General features: G+C 40.5%; 1 protein-coding gene across 1 annotated transcript; it reads left to right on the top strand.

The window, feature by feature from the left end:
• On the top strand, positions 1-13,086 carry itgb6 (integrin, beta 6). Its single transcript, XM_018683722.2, has 16 exons — positions 1-229; positions 2,628-2,697; positions 3,074-3,153; positions 3,353-3,551; positions 3,636-3,882; positions 4,003-4,168; positions 4,289-4,450; positions 4,561-4,656; positions 4,918-5,007; positions 6,179-6,313; positions 7,541-7,958; positions 8,036-8,258; positions 8,758-8,852; positions 10,595-10,711; positions 10,796-10,962; positions 12,038-13,086. The coding sequence occupies exons 2-16, from the start codon at positions 2,643-2,645 to the stop codon at positions 12,134-12,136; spliced, it is 2,349 nt and encodes a 782-aa protein (XP_018539238.1). The 5' UTR covers positions 1-229; positions 2,628-2,642; the 3' UTR covers positions 12,137-13,086.
• Positions 13,087-14,382: the final 1,296 nt, after the last annotated feature.

Raw genomic sequence — 14,382 nt, 5'->3', positions numbered from 1 at the left:
TACACAAAAGCACACATGAGCCAAGGAGCATGGGCAGCAGGGTCACCCTAGCGCCATGCTTCATAAAGGGCGCCGTTACAATAGGTTTTCTGTTACTCTGATGACTGCTGGGATACAATAGGACTGAATGTACTGGTCTGATGCTTCTCTGTTTCTCTCCATTTTTCACTTGATGACAAGACAGGCAGACTGAGACGGGACAGCATGTTATCAGAGGACGCCCCTGAAGGTGAGCTGGCTCAATGTAGGATTAATGAATACCTCTGTTTCTATGCATAGCAAATGTGTAATGCTGAGAGAGAGATATGAGGCTGAATAATTAATGGATTGCTGAATTTTGATGAGAGTGATACTCTTTAATAATCCTGTCATGGCATGCTTAAAACACTGATGTCAGATTTATTGTGAGAAAACCTCCATTTCCCTGATACTGAACTGAAAGGTAATAGGTTTTAAATTTAGATTAATGTCTGGTTGAAATGTGAAAAATAGTATGGTGCAACTGCGACACTTTAAGCATCAAACCTGCTTGATCATAATCTCATCCAGGACATGAAACCCCCCCCCCCCCAAAAAAAAAAAGAGAGAGAGAGAGAAAGAGAGAGAGATGTTACGAGAGGTACAGACTGTGAAGGAGGAGAGGAGAGGAGAGGAATCAAGCCAAAGGAGGTATAAGTGAAATGACAATTTCACAGACGGACACTTCAAGGAGGCTACTGGGTAAGGTGGATCAAAATACAGAGAGCTGAGGAGACAGGGGGTGTCAGTGAAAGCAGAGGAGAGGGGTGAGAGGGATTAGTGTAAGAGGAGCGGGTTTGGTTTGGGGTAACAGATGGGACTCACCCAGATCCAGAGGGGTGTGGTGCTGAATTGTGAGATTCCTCTGAGTTGGGACAAGCTACAAGATATTTGCACTGCAGCTGTCAATGGTACAACACCTACTCAACTCCACCCTCCTCCTACCCCTCATACTATACACACACAGAGAGCAAAAGAGACGCATGCACACACTCTTGCTCATATTTCATGTCTTGTGATAGGCCTGCACGGTTGTTTTTGTCAAGCTGAAAAAATTCTTGTGCGACAATGACAATGATTCACGTTCTTGTGTTGTTAAAGATTAACATATCTTCTGTTATAGCATCTGTCTGGGGTAATAAGGGTGTACAGGCTATATTTGCTTATGGTGGGGCCTGTCTGTATTTTACTATTGTTGTTCGGCCAAAGTTCAAATTTATTACAGTGTAGCTTAAATCAAGACTATTACATTGATGCAGTAAGGAATGACAAATGTCTTTGTAATGTGGGAACCACAACAATCCCATATGTGAATAAGTAAACTTTATTTCTATAGCACCTCTTCACAAATCTCTTCACAAGTGCTTCACATTGTCTACAATATGTAGGCTACACTGTGTATTTATAGCAAGAACCATCTATCTATCTATCTATCTATCTATCTATGTAATACAGGCTCACTACTGCAGTACATTACAACTAAAAGTCCTACATTCAAACTTCCACTCCATACAAAATACGTACGTTTTAACAGCAAAGGTACTGAATCAGCAGAAAAAACTGACAGACACATGTTGTTACATGATAAGTTTATTAATAGTGATGAATCAATGTGTAGACAGCATTTCTGTTGTAGCAGGTGGGGGTGGAGTCAAATAATTTAGCCCACTGGTTCCCAACCAAGGGGTCGGGCCCCTCCAAAAGTCCCAACATAAATCTGAGGGGTCATGAGATGATAGAAGAAGAAGGTAGAAAACTACTTAAATTTGTATTAATTTTGCTTGAATCTTTGTTTTTTTTGGTTTTTTTGTGAAATGTTGGATAATTTAACCTGTTTGGGCCTCAGGCTGATATTTAAATGAAACCTGAAGATCAGAGGAGAAATTTTTCTTTTTCTCTAAAGAGGTCATACTTCAAAAAGTGAAAACTCTTAAATGGGAAAGTAACTATAGCTGATTGTAGGTAGTGGAGTAAAAGGTACAAAATAATAAAATATTTTTTTCTTATGAGATGTAGTGGAGTAGAAGTGGAATAAAATACAACTTACAGTTAAATTGTGAGGCATAGCATCTTTCCACCACTGCAGTAGTACTCCCCTGATTACTACACCCAATAGGCCTAATAACAGTTTGAATATTTTACATTTTGCTCTCTCATTTCTTTTTTTTTTATCGCCTGTGATTGTGTCAGACTTCTTTAATCTGGAAATTGTTCCTCCCTCTATATGTTTTTTTTTCTTGCATTCTTTATCAGTTCTGACTATGACTAAAGACTGTGGGAACAAACTCGATTCTCTATCAGACAATTAATGGCAAATCAGTTAGCGGTCGGTGCTGTCACCCTATAACCTATTGGTTTGTTTTCTCCTCGCGCCCGCCTCGCTTTCTCACCTGAACGGAAGTGAACATAAAAGGCAGCGCAGGTAAAGGCAGCCACTCACCTCCTCCTCCTTCTCCTCCTCCTCCGGGCAGGTATTGTGGGACGGCAGTAATCTCCCTCTCCAGTTTTGCTTTTCGGCGTTGAGGCGCGGAGGCATGTCGCCGGTTGTGTTTCACTCCTGTAAATATGAGACAACTTGAAATATTCTTCTTCTGTTTCCTATCAACCAGCAACCTCACGGACTAATGGGGCTCATACTGCTGTGCCTGATTCTCCGGTACTGGATCAACGCCGTGGAAGGTGAGCTCAAGTTTTCGTTCGGCATATAAAAAGAAGAAAAAAAATCAAGGGCAACACGTTTATATTGTGCAAACAAAGAGTGACAGCTTCTGAAAAACAAGCCATGAATTCTTTCTTGGTATTTTTGACTGATTAACTTGTGTTATTGTGAAAAGCTGATTTTAGACTTGTATTATTTTTTATTGCACTTGATCATTAATAATCAATAAAACAGTTACACACATCATTAAGTTACCAAGACATATTCTTATGCCCATAAACTTAACACATTTAAAATTCATCTCTCTTCACTGGAGAGGCTTTAACTTGTTGCAGGAGACTCCGCTGGATGTTGACATGTTCACTCTGTGCACTGTGTGTTCATGTGTTACTGCAGGGTCATGTTCAGCTGGCAGCACTGTGACTTGTGACCAGTGTCTACAGCTCAGTCCTCACTGTGCCTGGTGCACACAGGAGGTAGGCAGCAAGGGTTGCACGTACGAAACCACGTAGACAGACGACTATAATGTGTTAAAAAATAAAACAAAAATGATATTTGTTCACAGATTGTTGTGTGTTTGGGAGGTTAAATTACTGTGTTATTGCATGCCATAAAACAATCTCAGTCTTCAGCCTGTAAACAGCACCATTTGTGATGTTTTCCTTCATCTCTCAGAATTTCACAGACTGGTTTTCAGTCAGCAAAAGATGTGACACACTGGATGTCTTGTTAGAGAAGGGATGTGCCAGGAGCCAGCTGGAGTTCCCGGTTTCCAAAGGTCAAATCCTCCAGGATCACCCACTCGGGAAGAAGACGGGCAATGCTAACAGCTCTCAGATCTCCCCACAGAAAATGGCCCTCAAGCTGCGAGCTGGTACGCAATCTGAAGCATTTAGAGTTGACGAAGAGGTTCCTCATTTTCACACAAAAACAAAGGTGTTTATTTTGTGTTCCACAGGCGGTCAGGTGACTTTCCAGGTCAAGATTCAACACACAGAGGACTATCCTGTGGACATGTACTACCTGATGGACCTGTCGGCGTCCATGATCGACGATCTGGAGAAAATCAAAGACTTGGGCTCGTCTCTGTCTAAAGAGATGGCCAGCCTCACCAGCAAATTTCGCATGGGTTTTGGCTCTTTTGTGGAGAAACCTGTCCTGCCTTTCATCAGGATCACAGAAGAGGAGCTGGCCAACCCCTGCAGGTATACAATAAATATTAAAACATGGCCAGACACTTCAACAACATCCTCTGTTCTTCCAGCAGTGTCATTTGGTATCTCAGATAATCTTACTCTTCAAATGTTTTTGACTTGGTGTTGCAGCAGCATAGGTTCATCCTGCCTGCCAGCGTTTGGCTATAAACACGTCTTGTCTCTGACGAGCAGCACTGACAAGTTCAATGAGATAATCGCAATGCAGCATGTATCAGCAAATATCGATGTGCCAGAGTGTGGGTTTGACGCTGTTATGCAGGCAGCTGTTTGTGGGGTAAGAGTTTGTTTCCCTAAAAGATATGAACTTAAATATTACTTTGCAATTCAGAGGGTTACGTTAACCCCTCGGTTAACCCGATTCACTCTATGATGAGCATGATGTGTCTCCTGATAGGACAAGATAGGCTGGAGGAACGATTCCATGCGTTTGCTGGTGTTTGTCAGTGATGCTGACTCACACTTTGGGATGGACAGTAAGATGGCCGGCATCGTGATTCCCAACGACGGGCAGTGTCACCTGGACGTCAACAACGAGTACTCCATGTCTGTAGTTCAGGTAAAACCCACAGAGGTTCTTTTTTTAGGTTGTGTGGTGACTCATCCCTGCCTCACCGTACACCCTCATTATTCACATCTCACTGTTTGTATTTTTAAAATTTTTTTCAGGAGTATCCAACCCTCGGTCAGCTGATTGATAAAGTGGTGGAGAACAATATCTTACTGATATTTGCTGTGACTGAACAGCAGCAACACAACTATAAGGTAACAGCTCTGTCCTGTAAATTGCTTTTTAGTAGAAGAAGTCCAAACTGGAGAGCTGAGAAATGCAAGTGTTTGTGCGAGCACACTGTTTACTGAGGTTAGCATATTTATGCATTGAGTTACATTCTCATTCAACCTGTTAGAACTAGCCCTCTTTTCTTCCCCACTCTTTTCTCTACTTTTTCAGGACTATGAGCCAAGTCAACCCACATTTGTGACTTTGTCTTGTACTGATTATCTGTTGTTTTTTTTTTTTCACAGAACTATGCAAATCTCATACCTGGCGCCACAGTTGGTGTCCTGGCGGCAGATTCGCGGAACATCCTGGAACTGATCGTAACAGCATACAAAGTAAATAAACAGTCTTGGTGATCTGGATGTGCGGGTAGGCCGTGTGTGCAGGCGCTTGGTCAGAGGAAGTAAGACAGAAAACACCTGCCATTATAAAAAGCAGTTTGAATTGAATTTAATTCAAGTTATTTGTCATTAAAATGTTTTTCGGCTGCTTTCATTCTTTCTTCTATTACGTTTTTCCCTCCGCCACCCGGTGCTTTGCATCAGCATGTTTAACAGCAAGTCTCTTCTTGTCCCAGCTGTTTGATGTCCTCTTTCCCTCTGACTCTGACTTGCTCTTTCTTCCTGGCCTGCTCTCTCTGCCTTTCTCTGTCTGCCTTCCTCTTGCACTCTGTGTCCTTTTTGTAAATCCCCCCTGGCGGCAGTGACTGGTGGCGAGTCTGCAGTCCTCTAATTACTTCATCAGTTTCATGGTTAACACCCACCTAGTCTTTGCCACGTTAACTACGCTGAGGAGAGGAGACCCTGTTATCACACTGACTGTAGATGTGGTTCTTAAGGGAAATTAAAAAAAGAAAAACAAACAGAGGGATATTTAGTGATAGAGGACAGATGATTAGTATTTACTCTTACCTGCAAGTTTGGATTGATGTTTGTTATTTTTTGAATAGAGAGTTTAGCCATCTAACTTTGAATACCCTGCAACATATTTACTGAATAACAGTTAAGTGTTTTGAAATTTTTTTACCTGCTTTACCTGAATCCATCTTCGATTGGGTGTATCCCCTGGTTTTCTCCTCCTTAGCAACAATGAGGACACAGCATAAGCAGGCCTATGGGAAACGCACAGTTAACCCTCTGTTAGCACCCAGACAGTCCGTCACAGAGTTCATTAGTCAGTCAAATACAGTCTTTCCTCCAGCTGAGGTTAGCTGTCACTCTTGTTTCGTGCAGCCCAGCACACCTGGGTTGATGACTCATCCAAAAAGAGAGCATTAGGTAGGAGGTTTTAAACAGTCCCAGCATGTCACAGGTCAGTGTGGGGTGAAAGTATAGTTCCACTTAAAGCTCTGGAAATCCCACTTTGTGAGAACAAAAGTCATTATATTGATTTGATGGTTGTTTTTTTTTGCTATTTTGGAGAAGAAAAGCTGTTCAGTACCAGGCTGTGCTGCCAGTGACATTCCCATACTGAGTGCTACAATTATTACTACTTTATGTTTTTCAGGAACTTCGTTCAGAGATTGAACTTGAGGTCCTTGGGGACACAGAGGAGCTGCAGATGTCCTTCACAGCCATCTGCCCAAATGGGACTGTCCTCCCCGACCTGAAACGCTGCTCCAACATCAAACCAGGAGAGATGGTCAGTTACTTTTACTGTCAATTTGCTCTTTCTTTGTATTTGTATTCCACCTTTTACACGGGCTGGAGCAATTCTTTAGTGGTGACTAACAAATGTATTAGACTGAAGACAGTAGAGTAATAGATAGTAAAAACAGCTGCAGACACCAAAGGTAAAAACATAGTGATACGAGGTCAGAATGCGACCAAGAATTAATTACAGTGAAAAGAAAATATATAAGTAAAACAACGAAAGATATTAAGAAACCACAAAAAGAACAAACTTACAGAATCTCACTAGAATCAATAGTTAGTATAATCATCACATAAAGCTGTATGTGGTTTCTATTTTATCTGGAACTGCAAGTATTACTAATCAATTAGTCAAATGTCAGAAGAGGAATCTGAACCTATTTTGATAAATGATTAATCATAACATTCTCTGGTTCCAACTCCCCAGCTGTGACTGAAGATCTCTGTATTGTTGACTGTTGTTTTAATAAAACAAGCATGACATCACTGTGGAAAATTATAATCATAATTAATGGGAATTTTTTTCTCTTTAGTTATAATTTTTGACAAAAAAATTGATCGATTCATCAAGAAAAGAATTAGCAATATAATCGTTGAAAATAATCATTAGTTGCAGCCCTAATCTCATCTTTGATTGAACTGGCTGATTTAGGTGAATTAAAACAATAGAGCTGATGGTATTCTATATTTTTCTTATTATCAGTAAAACCCAAGAAAAGACCAGAATAAACAATGTGTTAGTTTGACTGTTACTAGTTTCTGACTCTTCCAGTCTGTCTGTCTTCCTTTAAAGAAACTCCTTAAAACTCAGGTCACATGTACAAAGTTTCACTTCATCAATAGAATAAATAATTCCATAAAACAGCTGGGCACTGTAGATTTTAGCAAATGTTACTCAAAGAGGAGTGAATAGTATATTTGTTGTGGACTGTCTTCAGATTAATATGCATTAATATGCCCTAGTTGGTATTTATGTCAGCGGGATGGTTCACTGTATGTGGGATTGATTCATAATGAAGTACAGTGATCCCACTCTTCATGTTGTCGCACCCAGTCCAACAATGTGGCTCGATGATGTGTTTTTAATAGTTTTTTTGGACAACAATGGAGGTCTACAGCACAGTTGTATCAGGCTTTGATTACACAGGCAAAACTTGTTTGAATCAGTTCATTGTTAGTTTTGGGCTGTTCACAAGACGACTTCTTTGCTCCTCAGGTGGTGTTCAATGTGTCTGTCGAGCTCCCAGGATGCCTGTCGGGAGTTCGTCACTTCTCCCTCAAACCGGTAGGCTTGCAGGACAGTTTGGAGGTGGAACTGGAGTCTCTTTGCTCGTGCGACTGCCGGCAGCCTCTTGAAGCAAACAGCAGCCAGTGCACCGAGGGCCAGGGGGCTTTCCAGTGTGGCGTGTGCGTGTGCCAGCCAGGGTTCCTGGGAGCGCAGTGCGAATGCAATGAGGAGAGCGCTTTGTTGAGTAACTGCCTCGCAAACAATGAGTCTGCGATATGCAGCGGTCAAGGGAACTGCTACTGCGGACAGTGTGTATGTCATGCATCCAGCTTTGGCCGCATCTATGGACCTTACTGCGAGTGTGACAATTACTCCTGTGTTCGCTTCCGTGGGGAGCTGTGTGGAGGTGAGCCATCCCACATGAATGTTATGACTTATCCACACATTTCTGTGGCGAGATGATGATTTCATTTGTGTTTTTAGGCCACGGGTTGTGCGACTGTGGGGAGTGTCACTGTCACAGTGGTTGGACAGGGGAATATTGTAACTGCAGCGCCAGCACCGAAGCGTGTGTGTCGGAGGATGGCTCTCTCTGCAGTGGCAGGGGGAGATGTGAGTGTGGCCAGTGCATCTGCTCTGTACCTGGAGCATCTGGGGACAAGTGCGAGAGGTGCCCAACATGTGGAGACGCCTGCAGCTCTGCAAGGTGAGAACACATTCATGACATCAGCTCTTAAAAAGGCAAACAAGGACGTAATGTATGAGGCTTTTGTCCGTTTTACTTCTTTATTTGCTGTTTCTTTACCTGAAAGATATAAGATGTTGTCTCCTCACACATGATCTGTCTGTTCTTTTTAGTTCAGGCATATCAGGTTCTGGTCCCCCTTGTTCACATGTGTCTACACCTTCCATGTGACATCAAAAGACAGCTAATGTCCCCAACACAGCACTAAGAGATTTCCTTTCTCCATTGTAAAGCAGCTGTCAGGGCTAATGCCATTTGATACCACTGTTATAGAGGAGAGGGGTGATAGAGAGTGAGTGAAGCCTTGGGAAAACTCTGATAAGTGACCAACATTGTGATTCCTGTGCATTCTACTCTGTGTCAGTGATTGAAGCCTCATTAAACCTTAACCTCCCAAAAGGTCCTGCATCATCTCTGAGGTAGAACTGACTTTTTGTTTCTCTACCTGTTTTAACATCAGGACCTGTGTGGAGTGCCATCTCCAAGAAAAGCACGATGCCAGGTTTTGTGATCAAAAGTGCAGCGTTTCTAAAATTTCCATCAACACAACAGCAGGTAAATCATCACTGCTTTCAACTGAAAATGATTAATATTGAATTATTGCCCTGCCCAGGTCAGATGTTTCTCCAGATTGTCAGCTTTGGAATTGATGTAATTGATTTTGAAAAGGTTTGCATGTTTTAGCCTTTTACCTACAAAGTGTCAATATTACCAGACCAATACATCAGCCACACCAGTATATCAGCTGGAAAGTGGTGGATATGTTGGTCAATAAGTGGTAAGAAATTTCAGTGCAGACATTTGATTTTAATTTTAATTTACAGCTTAGTGTATCTCTAAGTCACAGTTCTTAAAAAATAAATTAGGATCTGTATCAAGATTGTTATTTATGTTTAAATAATTACTATTGGATGATTTTTTAAACTTCCAAATACTGATCTATGGATCAACCTCAAAAATCCAAAGTATACCATATGTTTTTGGATCGATTTAGTCAAGGTCAGTACAATGTGAAAATCAACTGTCTGTTACTTGAAACTTGAAACTTGTTACTCTGTGTGTCACAGGGAATATTTTGTTGCTCTCCTGCTTTGCAATGTTAAATTATCACAAGCCATTGTGGGCGGCGTCTGTTTTTGAAACTCCTTTGCCGAAGGGCGTCCCGGTGGCCTGATGGGTAAAGCTCCTCTACCAGGCTTTGCTCAGACTGTTGTTGCATGTTGAACCCTCTCTCTCTCCCTCTCGAACACACAATATTTCATCTTTGTCTCTCACGATGTCATTCTCCAAGTCCAATGAAATAATAGCAATATAAAATGAGACCGAATGCATGTCAGCTTTCTCACAACGCACGTTACATGTTACCTATCCTGTTCTGGCATCGAAACTTGGGAGTCACAGTTTCGAGGTTGACAAGGAACGATTTGTAGAACAGTCCGTACTTGCATCTGCCACCGTGTGACAGTGCTAGCTGTCTGACAGCAAAACCTGTCTGTCAGTCCTCTCCCAAGCGGGACCTCAAGCAGGTTTCAAGTCTGTGCAAGTTGACTTTCATATCATTAGCTTAAGTCAGTGGACACCTGGTGGGTAGAGAACTCACCTATGCAGTCTGGGTCAAAAGTCAGAAAACTCTGTCCCTGCAGAGGTAAGAATTTATTAACTGATTTACTGTTTTATGGGATGTGCACTCACTCACCATAAGTGCACTTTTTTATGATCACTTGGATCTATTTAAATGCTTGTTGTTGGTATGGTATGTTCTCTCGGCTCAGTGTTTTTGATAGTGGTATCAACATTGGGCCATGCTAAGTTTCCCCATGGGTCAGAGGTTTGGAGGAATGCTGACCTGAATCGACTCGGGTGTCTCTCTGAAGCCCGAATCCCCCCTCTCCCTCTAACACAACACCACCCATGTCCATTCAGGCAGCACCAGACAATGGGGAACATATTATTTACCTTGTCGTACAGGCAGAGCTTTTGTAGAGCATGTGAATAGCCAAAGGACCTCGTCCTCCTTTATACAGGAGATTATTTTAAACCTGCTATACTTGTGCAAGCTGAGAGGTATATCTGATTATCACAAAGGATTTTCAGGCTTCAGATGTGAAATACAATGGTGTGGTCCAGACACACACATGCACACACACCAGATTGTGGTCTTTGATATGGAAATCACACCGACAGCACAACAGAGGGCAGGATATCCTTTTACATTCTCAGCACAATGTCAAAGGGAAGATGATATACTATGGATTCACCCCCTCCTTATGGATATGTATGTTCACATTTCCTCTCAGATTATGACAAGAGCCCCTCTATGCAATGCACACTGATGACGGAGAATGAGTGCTGGATTTCGTTTAATGTGGTGGGAGGTGAGACAGGGACCACTGCCTACAATCTCCAGATGTACGGTAAGTTTTATGACAACACGGAAAACAGATGAAGCAAAAGGGAGTTCTGGTTCTGTCTCATCTCATCCTCTGTCCCTGTCACAGGCTGCCCAGAGCCTCCTAACATCCCCATGATTATTCTGGGAGTCTCCCTTTCTGTTGTGTGTATCGGCCTGATCCTGCTGGCTGTGTGGAAGATGCTGGTGTCAGTCCACGACCGTAAAGAGGTGGCCAAGTTTGAGGCTGAGAGAGCAAAGGCAAAATGGCAGACGGTAAGACCTCATTTAAAAGATGTAGCCTGTAATAGTTTACTTGTTGTCAACAAATCCCATGAAAACACCAAAACCAGCAATGAACTGACTCTTCTGAGCAATAGATCTTCTGTCTTGTCCAAAAACTGTTCAAATACATGTTTTTATTGAGCCAAATTACACTTGTCTGTTGCAATGTCAAACAAATATTGGTAGTGCACTATGGTGGATTTCCTTCCTTTTATCATAATTCTTTGTATCCCTTTAATTTGTGGGACAATCACGCCCTTAAGTTGTGGAACTACTGTTCCCATAACGCTTTGGGAGACATAAACAGGAAGAATACTGTTGCCATGGAGTCAGTTCGTTAGCTGTGGGATACAACTTTAGCCCCATATATTTACTAAGGTTAGGTTAGTTGGCACTGCTAAAAGTACGCCGAATTAGCCATTAGCAGTTGCCGTTTTCAGTGGATGAACAGTCAGCTCTTACTGGATTACTGAGATGCCGAAGAAAAGCTAAAAATGTGTTGTCTCTGGCAAGATTAGTCTTCCGTTTCGTGAGCGGATTTCTCTGTTTAAATATGCAGACATATGCAGACGTTTCTTCGGAAGGGGTATGTCAAGCTGAATATATATGTGGTCTGTGTCATATCTGTTTGTTAAATTTGTCATTATTTTCAGTAAAATGCAGCGACCGACCGCTGTTTTTTTTTTTTTTTAATACTTTACTCGTCTCTTACCTCAGGCAGTATCAGCTCATCACTGGTTCATTTTGACCCAATCCTTCATAAATTATCCTGCTGACAATTTATGGAGCAACTAATGCACTATTTGTGTGAAATATGAATGTCCATCTGACTGAAGAACACTTTTATTTTTCAAAGTAACAGTATTTGTGATCCATTTTTAAGATTCACATTGTGACAAGTCAAGGATGTTGGAGAGAGAGAATGACTAACACATTCTTGGTTTTGTTCATGGGAATTGTGGACAATAACAAAATATAAAAAAATATCCAAGCCTTAATGTGTTGGTGATAATATTTTAATAATCTTCTTGTGTTTGTCTTTTTGTTTTTGTTTTTTTTTCTTCAGGGGACCAACCCTTTGTTCAGAAGCTCAACATCTACATTCAAAAATGTAACTTATAAGAACACAGAGAGAGAAAAGATCATTGCAATGAATAACTACTGATGATAAACTGGAGGCAATGCAAAGCAAATTCTGAGTGCACTTAAGCGTGTGTGTGTGTGTTTGTGTGAGTGTGTATGTGAGACAGAGAGAAAAACATGTTTTTGAATGAATCTCTGCGTTGATTCAGAGATGTTATTACACAGTAGACAACACTGTGAAGAGACGGACATGATGAATTTGCTGCTGTAAAAGTGCACTGCTAATGTACTGTTAAACACTGCACTTTCCTGTTGCATGATCCTGCAAACTTACACTAAATTTGTCTACTGTAACATGCAGCTTGGAGAAGAGGTGTCTACGCTATGAGTGGTCTACTACTGATAAAGAAAACTTTTTTATTCTAATGAATGTAAATACATAGGTGGATGATTGTGTTTTTTAATATTGTGTTTGTTGTTTTATTGTAAAGTAAGGCTGAGCCTTCAGTGTTGATAACTGAGTTTTTTTAGTGGAATGGCACATAAATAAAGTTGAATTTTGACTTATTTGGAAATTATACTTTTAGCATTCAGGGTTGATTGTATGTCACAATGTAATTCTCAAATCCCCTGACAGATATTGATTAGCCTGATTAGATTAGGCACAGAGAAACCCAGTTTAAGGTTAATTTTGTTTACAGTGGGAAAGTGAACTCTGTCACAGAGAGTTATCCCTTTATTCTCTCTTTCTAGGCCAAGAAAGGAAAAGTTAGTGAGTGCATTTACTCAAGAACTGTATGGAGGCACTTTTACCTTAGCATCTCCATTTTCTCCTGCTCCACTCAGTCCCAGGTTTACTGTGTATCCATTGTTTTTTTTTTCTGTAAGTAATTTGATTACTTGATAATTAATTTGCAAGCTAACATACAAGATTAGCTGTATTCTGCATTATTGTGTTTTCTCGTGGCCTTGTCCAGTTCTTATATTGTTCTCACATGATGCATTTTGCTAAATAAAGTTGTGCTTCCCTGAGGTCAGATAGTATTCCAGTGTAGGAGCACTGGTTGGCGTCTAAAATATAGCATAGCTGTCATCTATAGTGCACAGTGTGAACTGTACGTGATAGGAACTTGGAGGCAACAGAGGTAAAGTTTTGCCCCAGGATCCCAAAACAGGTTATTCCAGGAGATTAGAATTTTAATGAAACTAACTCTGCCCAACTCTCTACACATAGTAACAGTAAAATACTGCAGGGCAAATTTCTCTGCACTGAGTACTTTTAATTCTTGATACTTCAAGTATATTTTCCTGCTAATACTTCTGTTCTTTTACTTAAGTAACAATGTGCATGTGGGACTTTGACTTGTGTGGTACTGGTACTTTTACTTAAGTAAAAATCTGAGTAGGGTTTTTTCAGGAAAATCACCCTACTCAGTTTTGGAAAATTGTCATTTTAGGCTGTAAGGATTTGTCCAGTCCAAGTAAAGCGATGTATTGTCTATTTATTTATTTAAATAGGTTGTCATTAAAATGCCTACCGTGAAATGTAATCATAGAAATAATAATAATAAAACAAAATTATATCTATATAAACTCCACCTGCCACATGTATGCTGAAGTGTCATTTTCTGGTTACTTTAGGATTAAAACTTGAAACAGTGCACAATATTTATTCTGATATCTCTGTTTAATCCAGATTTCATAATACATTCATTTAGATGATTCATAGCATCTGTAGTAAAGTGCAATACAATGAATCGGGAGTCCGCACAGTAGTTAGGTAGAAATGGATAGTATGAAAAAACATCACTTTCATTGCATCAAAGTCAAATATTGTTTGACAAAGAGCAAATGATCAGAAAACTTAACCTGTTTAAAAGGCTCTTGCCTTAACGTTACAGTAGGCTGTATCTTTGAACAGTACCCATTCTCCATTTGCCCATGTACTCAACTCCTGTATGTCTTTCATCAATGTCTTTTTTTTTTCTTTTTCTTTTTTTACCTCTCTTCTCCCCCTGACTCCCCCTTTAATTTCCCCGTATACTAACCAATACTGCAATTTCAATAATTTGCACTTAATTACTAATTCCCACGACTTATTAGTTTTAAATAAACTGACAAATCACTGCTGTTCTGTCACTTTAATTCTCTGACCTTTGAAAATTTGAGTCCAGTCAACTACAACAGTGTGACTGGGACCATGTTAAAATCCAAATTTCTTAAAATCAGTTCACACTTTATATAATGTTTTGGTAGTTTTTAATATATATTTTAATATATAATTGATACCAGCTATCTATCTATCTATCTATCTATCTAGTTTGTTTA

Source organism: Lates calcarifer, linkage group LG2 (genome assembly GCF_001640805.2).
Source record: "Lates calcarifer isolate ASB-BC8 linkage group LG2, TLL_Latcal_v3, whole genome shotgun sequence".
Classification (NCBI taxonomy): domain Eukaryota; kingdom Metazoa; phylum Chordata; class Actinopteri; family Centropomidae; genus Lates; species Lates calcarifer.
The sequence above is the reverse complement of the archived record's forward strand: the minus strand, read 5'-3'. Positions and strand labels throughout refer to the sequence as shown.